This window comes from Microtus ochrogaster, chromosome 18, assembly GCF_000317375.1.
Source record: "Microtus ochrogaster isolate Prairie Vole_2 chromosome 18, MicOch1.0, whole genome shotgun sequence".
NCBI classification, from domain to species: domain Eukaryota; kingdom Metazoa; phylum Chordata; class Mammalia; order Rodentia; family Cricetidae; genus Microtus; species Microtus ochrogaster.
This window is the reverse complement of record NC_022020.1, coordinates 67,355,329-67,366,134: the sequence shown is the minus strand read 5'-3', so window position 1 is coordinate 67,366,134 and position 10,806 is coordinate 67,355,329. Positions and strand designations below refer to the sequence as shown.

General features: G+C 42.4%; 1 protein-coding gene across 1 annotated transcript in view; it reads left to right on the top strand.

The window, feature by feature from the left end:
* Positions 1–10,806, top strand: part of Znf407 (zinc finger protein 407) — a 364,962-nt gene that overhangs the window by 29,344 nt on the left and 324,812 nt on the right. Inside the window, exon 2 of the mRNA XM_026783585.1 lies at positions 602–5,276. Within this exon, the coding sequence (XP_026639386.1) occupies positions 662–5,276 (4,615 nt within the window). The 5' untranslated portion in view covers positions 602–661. The remainder of the gene's footprint in view (positions 1–601; positions 5,277–10,806) is intronic.

The window sequence follows — 10,806 nt, the reverse complement described above, 5'->3', positions numbered from 1 at the left end:
ATCCTGTTCTGTTTTCTCCGCCTACCTAAGGGTTGGCCTATGAAATGGGCCTAGGCAGTTTCTTTATTAATAAGAAATCATTCCCACATCAGCTTCATAGAATGGGGATCCACCACAGTAGAATTTGTAAGAAAGGCTTCTCTGTTTAAAAAGAAGTGACCTGAAATCTACTGTTTGTAGACTGAAAACTGATGGGAGTGCTCCTTACCCCTGACAAAGATGCGTCCTATTGCTTTGTGAGTCGCTGCGGTCCACAGATTGGATCTCATGCTTTATTTTATTTTTCTGTTTTAAAGATGGGAATCTCCTTCTGTAGCCTGGCTTGGCCTGGTAGTTGCTGTGTAACCTTGATTGGCCTTGATCATAAGGTAATCCTCCTGTCCTAGCCTCAGAATTGTTGGAATTGCAGGTTTTAACTTCCATACGCAGCAAGATTGCCAATTTTGAAAAAAGAACTTTATACATGTGGTCAGGTTTGTCAAGTATGGAAGAAACTTCATTGAGGTTGATTTCATCATATTTTTCTCCCTTAGGTTTAGACCTAGAGGTTTGCATTTTCTTCATGTTCAAAACTCTAATGCCATGTCTGTTTATTTTACAGATTATAAATTCTAGTTAAATTCAATCCGTCAGAAGAAACATCAGCAGAACTTTATTAAGAATGGATTCTGAGAATAAACATGAACATGACGAGGATGAGGGAGCCACAGACACGAAAATCATTTCCTCCTGTGATGCCAGTTGTGGGCCTGAATCCGATGGGACAGCAAATGCCTCTGAGAGTTTCGCGAGCAAAAGGGGTTTTTCAGAATCGTCCAGCTCAGACAGTGTTGCTGTAGAGGAAGAGAGAAGTGAACTTGCTTCCAAACGAAGGAGAATAGAGGCGGTGGGGCCCTGTGAGATTGAAGAGCAGGGCACCTCTGGGTTGGACACTGAAGAAGCTAATGTTGACTCTGCTGATGTAGGACAGGGGGACTTCTCCACCAACCACTCAGATGGAGGCCGAACCCTTCCCAGTGTCTCCTCCCCACCAGAGGATTTTAGTACATTTGATACTCTTCCTTTGAAAGCAGATGCAGAGAAAAAGCCTGCTCAGGAAACGGTTTCCCTAGTTCCGGAAAGACACACTCCTTTTCCTCCAGAAGAAATGAGTGTTAGTTGTAGCTTTGGAAATGCGGAGACAGTTCTCAAGTGCAGGAGGTGTGGCCGTTCACTCTCCTCTTGCTCTGCTTTGGAAGAGCATGTGGAATGTCGTGTGGAACAGGAGAAGAAGTGTGCCTGCTGCCACTGTAGCCACAGAGCAGAGAGCAGCTCGCCTCCTCACGTGCATGTCAAACATACTCACGGGCCGCAGAAAATTTTTTCCTGTGATCTCTGCGGCTTCCAGTGTGCCGAAGAAAGCCTGCTAAATGCACATTATCTTGGCAAAACACACCTTCGGCGTCAGAATCTTGCTGCTCGTGGAGGATTTGTACAAATCTTAACAAAACAGCCTTTTCCTAAAAAATCCTGTGTCATGGGAACAAAGAATGTTAGAACGAAACCAAGAGCTTCTAAACCACTGGCAAGGAATGGGGATTCCAAAGGAGTGCAGAGTACTGGGAACAACTCTCAGGCCTTCAGAGGAACCCTTTCTGAACACAGTGGTGGTGGGAGTGAGCTGCTTGTCAAAATGGTGCCATCTAGGAGTACCTCATCAGGGAAAGAAGAAGTTGTTGAGGAAAATGTTACTTTTGGTGTAGTTCAAAATCCTGAAAATCAGAACAAACAGCTAGGGGGCTTAGTAAGCTCAGAGGGTCTTTTAGGTAAACCGGAATCCATCCAAAATACCCTCCAGATAGCGCATATCAGTATCAGTACCACCTCGAGGACGAGATCTGAGCGAAATCTCCTCATGTTGGGTAATAGCTTTCGCAGACGACCTGGCACTTTTACTTTAAAGGGCCAGACAAAGAAAAGGTTTAATCTTCTAGGAATTAATAAAAGGGGTACAAATGAAACTCAGAGGATGTATATGAAACACTTTAGAACACAGATGAAACCAAATGATGCACAGCCAATGACAGAACAAAGACAAATGAGCCAGGATGTCCAAAGTCTGTGTGTGACTACCTCAGATGACGCAGAAGGGGCACAGGACAAGACAGCTTCCCATCTTTCGGGCTCCACACAGCTGGGCTCCCTGCCAGTAAAACCAGCTCCAGTCTGCCAGGTCCTGTGTACCTGTCCAGAGTGTGGTCATATAGCTGCAGACAAGGCAGACTTGGAAATTCATGTGAGAAGGTGCCCTGCAAGAGAGATGCGGTTTTGCTGTCAGACCTGTAACTTTTCTAGTCCATCGAGGGAAGACTTAGAGGAACACTTGCATAGTAACCATCACCAGCAGGTGGCTCCTGCCCTCAGCTGCCAGTGTTGTTCCTTCGTTTCCTTGAATGAAGTAGGTCTTAGAGACCACATGAAGGAAAAGCATGACATGGGCTTTTTTTGTACCTCCTGTAATCTGTTCTTGCCTGAGAAAGATGTGGAAGAACACAGAGCAACTGAGATGCATAATAGTTTAGTGGTTCAACCAAAGACGGCATCATCATTGAGCAGGGACTCTGTTTTACCTTTAAGTAATTTAGAATCAGAAAACATGGAAGATTCTAGAGAAGAATCAGGGAAAGCAGCTAAGGAAGATCCTGCTGAGTCGAGGGTCAGCCATGGAACTGAAGCAAGGCATTCAAGTAAGCCTCAGTTTCAGTGTAAGAAGTGCTTTTACAAAACACGGTCTTCCACCGTCCTCACGAGACACATAAAGCTTCGGCATGGGCAAGACTATCACTTCCTTTGTAAAGCATGTAATCTTTATTCATTGAGCAAAGAAGGGATGGAGAAGCACATTAAAAGAAGCAAACACCTTGAAAATGCTAAGAAAAATAATATTGGTTTAAGTTTTGAAGAGTGCATTGAAAGGGTGTGCATAGGTGCAAATGATAGAAAGGAGGAGTCTCACGTTTCTGGAAGTGGAAGAGCCGAAGGCCATGTTGGTGTGCGATTACAGGAGCATTCCTGTCGTGAGCAGAGCTTGCTGCCTCCTAAGGAGCTGCCCCAGTCTGGTGTTGGCACCAGAGATGATGAATTAGCCTTAGCCCCTGCTCCAAAGAGAGGGCGGCCCAAAGGCAGCATTTCACGGACCTGTTCACACTGTGGACTTCTGGCCTCTAGTATTACAAATTTGACGGTGCACATCAGGCGTAAACACAGTCACCAGTATAGTTATTTGTGCAAAGTCTGTAAGTATTATACTGTAACTAAAGGAGATATGGAACGTCATTGTGCCACCAAGAAACATAAAGGACGGGTGGAGATAGAAGCAAATGGGAAACAAAGCTCAGATATAATTGTTGGCCCAGAAGGGGGTGATCTTGAAGTGTGTAAAAAGAATTCCCCTGGAGCAGTGACCGCTTCCGATGAGCAGGCTGACAGGTCCGCTGAGTCTGCTGCATCTCCTACAGATAAGCCGGTGGTTGACTGTGGAAATGCAGTAGAAGTAGAAGCTGAAAATGTGTTTCATTCTGGAGATGGAGAAGGTAGCCGTCGACTCTCAGATAGAAAGGGGCAGCTCTCTCTAGATCCAGAGGACCTTCTACAGCAGAATGATGTGTGCTCTCAGAGAGATGTTGCAGGTTCAGGTGACAATAGATGTCTGCACTGTGAGTTCAGTGCTCACTCAGCTGCTTCGCTAGAGCTGCACGTGAAAAGGAAGCACACCAAAGAGTTTGAGTTTTATTGCATGGCCTGTGATTACTATGCAGTGACTCGCAGGGAAATGACTAGGCATGCCGCAACAGAGAAGCATAAGATGAAGAGGCAGTCTTACCTCAACTCCTCTGCTGTGGAAGCAGGTTCTTCAGAAATGTCCAAAAGCATCCTTGTGCCTGAGGAGGGGCATTCACAAAACCCTGAGGAATTTAAAATAAAACCAGACCAATCATCTGATACTGTCAAACCTAGAAATGCTGCAGATTGCTCTATTTCAGATGAGAATGCTAGCTTAGATATGTCTAGAGTACTCTGTGCTCCTGACGCAGTGGAAATTGTGACTGAGGAAGATCATTCCTTTTGTGAGACCTTGCAACAGCCCCTTGCTAAGGACAAGCGTATGAAACCCGGGGAGATAGTGTCCCTTAATACACCCTCTAATCATGGCTCCCCAGGCCGTCTTCAAGCTGACAATCCAGGAGACTATGCTGCGGATTGTGAGACAGGAAAGGAAAACCATGGCTTGTTGAACGATGCCTATGCTGGTGACCCAAGGACGCGCTGTCTAGGTGAGGGAGGCAGTACCAGTGATAGTGGAGGTAAAGTCCTTGACAAGTCCCTGTCCTCTGGAGACTTAGATGGGGACCGTTCAGCTGAATCCACTCCCCCTGCTGGGGACCTGGATGGTGGCGGCCAGAGCAAAGCTGGGTGTGAATCCAGTGCAGAAGACTTGAAAGATGTGCAAGCTGACCCTGTTCTCGAGAATAAGGAAATCCTGATGAACTCACAGCACGAGATTGTTTTAGAAGAGGATGGCCCAGCTTCTGATGACACAGTTGACAGTAATGATGTTTATGAAACTATAATAAGTATTGATGACAAAGGGCAAACCATGTACAGTTTTGGCCGGTTTGATTCTTCCATAATTAGAATAAAAACTTCTGAAGATGGTGAATTGGTAGATCAGTCGGAAGAGGGTCTTCTGGCAGCAGGGGTGAGAGTTAGTGAGTTGCCCCCAAAAGACTGTGTTCAAGGCTTGAAGAAGAGGAAAGTTGAAGGCAGTTCCTTCGGCGAGTCCACCCGAATCCGATGTGATGATTGTGGTTTCTTAGCAGATGGATTGAGTGGACTGAATGTCCACATAGCTATGAAGCATCCCACGAAAGAGAAACACTTCCATTGTTTACTTTGTGGGAAATCCTTCTATACCGAGAGCAACCTTCACCAGCATTTGGCTAGTGCTGGTCATATGAGAAATGAACAGGCCAGTGTAGAAGAGCTTCCAGAGGGAGGGGCCACCTTCAAATGCGTCAAGTGTACAGAGCCCTTTGATTCTGAACAGAACTTGTTTCTGCACATTAAAGGACAGCACGAGGAATTGCTACGGGAGGTAAATAAGTACATAGTGGAAGACACTGAGCAAATCAATCGCGAGAGAGAGGAAAACCAGGGGAATATCTGCAAGTACTGTGGGAAGATGTGTCGGAGCAGCAACTCCATGGCCTTTCTGGCACACATTCGCACCCACACAGGTATGTAACCCTGGTAGCAAGCCTGCGTTTCCTACAAAGTGCAAAAGTGATGGAGTTTGCACTTTGGGTCCTAACCAAGTATGGAACCCCATTTGAATTTGCTGACGAACCTTCCCCTAATTCATATTTCGTGTTTGTGTGATGCTCTGCTTGTGTCTAGGAATTGTCGACATTTAATGTTTCCAGAGGCAGTTTAGCCTTAGAGATTCTAAAGGCACACCAGTGGACAAATTGCTTTTACTTTTGTCAAAAGCACCCTCTGATGGCTGTGCAAAACTCTTGTGTTTTACTGCTTTTCATTTGTTTTGTATTAATTATTTGATTTTCCAAAGTTATAGTAAACGACACTTTGTGGTTTTGGAGAACATATTAAGTAGCTTTTAACCTTTATTAAAATTTTTATGTTCTGAGACAGTGCCTCACTGTGTAGTCCTGGCTGTTCTGAAACTTACTATGTAGCCGAGGCTGTTTTCCACCTCACATAGATCTGCCTGCTTCTGCTTCCCAAGTGTTGGATTAAGAGTGTGTGCCATGACACCCTCAAATTTTTAGTCTTTTATTATTCTCTCATATATTACACCCTGATTGCAATTTCCCCTCTTTCCTCTCCTCCCAATCCCTCCCCCCTACCTCCCCTCTCCCCAGATCCACTCCTCCTTTCCCTTCAGAAAAGGGCAGGCCTTCCAGGTATGTCAATCAAATATGACATATTAGGTTGCAATAAAACTAGGCATCTCCCCTAGTTTTAAGGCTGGACAAGGCAACCCATTGGAAGGAAAAGTCCCCAAAGCAAGCCAAAGAGTCAGAGAGAGCCCCTCCCCCCAATGTTAGGAGTCCCTCAGGAAGACCAGGCTCCACATCCATAACATGCAGAGGACCTAGGGCAGACCCACGTAGACTCCCTGATTGTCAGTTCAGTCTCTGAGTTCGTATGAATCCAGGTAAGTTGGTTCTGTGGGCCATTATCTTGACCCCTCTGACTCCTACAGTTCTTCCCCCTCTTCTGTAAAGGTGTGTGCCACCACATCCTCAAAAATTTAACGTTTATTTTTTTCCTATGTGTTTTGCTTGCCTGTATGTCTGTGTACTGCATGCATGCATTGTTCTTGGAAACCAGAAGAGGGCATTGGATCACCTGGCCATCTAACCTGGGTCCTGTGGAAGGGAAGCCTATGCTCTTAACTGCTGAGCCATCTTTCTTGCCCCTTAAAATTTCTTAAGATATTAGAAATTTAAAAGTATTTATCAACAGATAGTTTGTATCTACAAGTCTGAGTCCCAGTCCTATGATCCCACTTTCAAGGACCAGAATTTGTGAACATGCTTCCCTTAATATGAATTGGAATTTGATTTTCATTGAGGTAGTACCTGATTTAGGGTCTGTATTCTGACACATTGAACATTACATGCTAATGTTTAGTTTGGGGAGAAATTTTAAATATATATATATATATATATATATATATATATATATATATTTGGTGAAAAATGTATAAGCCACTGTTCTAAATTTATGTAAAAATTCACTGCAGTGTTTCTATAAACCTGCCATACATTCTTTATTTTAAATAGACAGCTTTTCTAAATCATTGTGCTCTGCTTAGACAAGTTCTGTCTACATGGTTGAATTTATGAGTAGATTTGAATAATAAATTCACATTTCAATGAACATATTTTCATTAAAACGGTGAGGTTTATTTTACTGTACTTTTAAATAATGGCATATTGTTAAATCTACACTTTAAATTCCTGCAGTTTTTGAAACTTAGTGCATGGCTACACGGAGCTATAGAGCATTGTCAGTAACTGAGGTTGATTAAAGATAGGTCAGACATTTCCTTTAAAGAAAGTAATAGGAGATCAGTTCCGGTGAATATAAACACCGCAGTCTCTGGCCTGCTCTCCCCTAGCTACTTGATACCCATTTCTGGAGGACGCCAAGTGCTTATGTGTATGTGTTGTTGGTATCTGTTGTTGCTTCTCACACTCTTCTCACACTCTGAAATGACACGGCATTAGACACCAGGCTGTTCTTACGCATGGAAAATAAGTCAGATAAAACTGAATAAAACCAAGAGGAAGATGCTAATGGAGCTCTTTTTAGAATTCTTTATGCAACTGTCTGGTCAAGACATGTTGCTTATAATTGATGTGTCCATTACTTGAATTCTCTTGTAATTATAGTCAATAAGTCTTGTAAATGTGTTAAAGCTCACTAAAAGCATACAAATTCAAGAACAGAGTAAGGCTAATAATTTAAAATAATCAATGTAGGCATTTCAGCACTTAATTTCCCTTGTGTGTTGATAGCTGATCATTCTTAATCCATTAAGATTTATTTAGTCGTTTACAATGCAAAATAGGTTTGCACTGGTCACTTGTGCCATTTGAAAATGTCTACCAGGTTAAGTGCAGAATGTAGTCCATTAGTCTTCCTTGACTATATATATTAATTGCATTTAAAATCAAGTTAATGTGGATGTGAAAGTGAGGTAACTATCAATATGTGACAGAGTAACCCTACTTACATAAGTTACATCATCGATTGCAACATTCAGTAAAAGTTAGCAGACTTTTTTTTTTGGATCTTCTGTTGGTCTTTGCAGCAAGTACGTTTTTCCCGGGCTCTGGGTACTGCAGAGCCCTCCCTCCTAGAGTGGAGGACCAGCCCACCGTGTCAGTTTCGCAAGTCACTTTTTTGGGAAGGCTGGTTTTCAGGTTTTAATTTTATGTTGTTTTTCTCTTGGAATATCTTAAAACGGATGGCTTCCTGGTACTTCACTTTTATGTATGAAGGAGTAATACAGGGCCGGTTATTACTGCTTAGCTGGAAAAGGGCTTGATTTCCAACTCATTTCCATATTTGGAATTTGCTGTATGTTTTATGTAACCTGTTCTGATTATTCTTAGCATGATGAAAGCAGTATACTGAAGAAATGAGTTTTGGTTCTGAAGAATTGTAGGAGGAAATCTCAGTTCCTGTGCATTTGTGGTGTGAACCACTTGTCTTGATTCTCAGGGGTCTTCACTCTGGATTAGAAGAGCTCTTGGCACAAGGCTTAGCTATTGTGCAGTATTCTAAAGCTTTTATAGCAGAGGACATGGAAGATGTCTTAAGCCTCAAGATACCGGGAAGCCATTCTGTTTGTGTGCATAGTACTCCTGTCACTTATGCCCTTTGAAAATGTTCATATGTGGGCATATATGATGTGTGTGTCTTCACTGAAAGCTCCCAGTTAGTGCTGAGTATCTGTAATTCTTTGTCTAACAGTCTACAGAGTATGCAGACCTCCAAGACCGTTATTCTGTGGACAGAGCACAGTGGGAAGGGGCTGACTTGGTTCACTGCTTACTCTGCACGCACTGCTCTCGTGGCTGGCATTCCGTGTCATTTGTTGGATGGGTAAATGAATGAGCGATTGACTGAATGAAGTGTTCAGATGCTTAGGAAACACTTCAGGTTTAGCCTGCAGTCAGCAAGCACTGCGTGATATCCATGCATCTGCATTACCCCTCTGGTGAGATCTGAAGGGTGCCGCCTTCCCTTTGGAATGTTAGTGCTCCGTCTACGTGTGTGGATCAGTAAGAGGGTCTCAGAGGCATGGCCCCAAGGGCTGAGTGCAGGCAGATTTCAGGGCTTTGGGATTTGTTTAGTAAAGAATCAGGTACCAGGAAGTTAGGGCCACTTTAGTTTTTTTTTTTTCTCCGCCTTCATTAAGTCATACAGATCAAATTAAAATAAGAAATCTTCTGAGCATAATGCTGCTCCATGGAATAGATTTTTTTTTTTTGGTTTTTTGAGACTGGGATTAAAGGCGTGCGCCACCACCGCCCACATGGAATAGATTTATTTAAGATAATTCTGGACATTTTAATAATGAAATATATCTGAGAGAAAGGCAAATTTAGAAATATGTGTTTTTTACAGGTTTTGTGTTATAAATATATGCCAGGATCCTCATTTCATAATGTGTATTGTTTAGCAACTGTAAAAAAGAAATATTGTCTCTAGGAAGTGAAGTAGAAGGAAAGGCTTCCTCTTCCTACAGAGAGGATTTCCTTAGCTGATTCTGGAATGTGAGTGCATAGGAAGGAGATGCTAACAGCCTACCTTTAATGCTAGCAAGCTCTGAGACTTGGGGAAGGACTTTCTCACTGTTCCATTTGCTGTGGTCTTTGTGCCACCTGAGCGGAGCTAGTCAGACCAGGCTGTCTGAGCCGCCAGGGTTTTAGATCTGTTTCTCCAAGTCATCGAGCAGATGAATGTTGGGCGAGTTTTATCCTTCTTGTTTGAGGTCCTGATACTATCGTTTATTAATAATTTCCAAATTGTCCTTGCAAAAGCACTTTACTAAGCACAGGTGGATTGACTCTTACCTTTTAAGAGTTCCATTAAGGGAGTCTGTGTCTCATATGATGTTTCAAAGTCATGATACGCTTAATTTTATCAGAGTCATTTGAATAAACTAGTTTCTACAATGATTGATAGAATTTGAATGCTGTAAGCTGAAATCTCAACCTGCATTTTATATCTAAACATATAAACCTTAACTAGATAGAACCATTCAGGTGTTGGATACATTTTCACCTGCTTCTAACCATAGAAATTTGAAATATTAAGAGCTGCACTTCATTGCCATTAGACAGTGGAATACTCAGCCTTGTCTGCCATGGAGTACTGTTTGTTTTTTTTTTTCCTCCTTTCTTGGGAGGTCAAAATTAAATCCTTCATTTTCTCGGTGTCCTTTTGAGAACTAAATTGAAATTTAAGAGTGTTTTTTTTCTAGAGTGCTTTAGTTTCAAACATTTTTTTTTTTACCTTGGAGGATTTTTATTTACCAGGACTGCACAAAGGTTCATTGATTGAGATGATTGATTTATTTGTACTCTGTAATTTTTGAAATGTACAGATTTCATACTCTAACCATTTTGAAAGTGTTATTTCATAAAATAGATATGCTAATTATGACACGAAAAGTCTGGAAACGTAAAGATTTTAAGCCGTGGTTTTTATTATTTTAATCTCTTTCAAGATGTAGTAGTTAGAAAACTGGAAGACAGTTTGTACATATCTTCTTCCTTAAGAGTGGCTACTTCTAGTAAGTGGAGGACTCGGTTGTGAGTTACTCACAGTGACACTGTTGACTGAAAAGGTTAAGTGTTTTGTTTTGCAGTGTACTTTAATCTTGGTCCGTATTAAATAATTAAAAAGTTTTCTTGTCGTTACTGAGCCTCTTGTGTTGAAATATCTGTTAGTGAACTCAGTAACCAAGATATTGACACTGCTGGTTTGCTGACTCATCACAGCAGTGAAAAGATGATGAAAACACAACAGTTATGTGCTGTGTTGTCATGTGTGTGACAGTGGAGCGAAGTATAGTTGTGTGTGTGTGCGCGGGTGTTAGCACAGGGCAGTAGTGTGTGAGTGCGGGTGTTAGCACAGGGTAGTCGTGTGTGTTTGCTGGTGTTAGCACAGGGTAGTCGTGTGTGTGTGTGGGTGTTAGCACAGTGTAGTCGTGTGTGTGTGCGC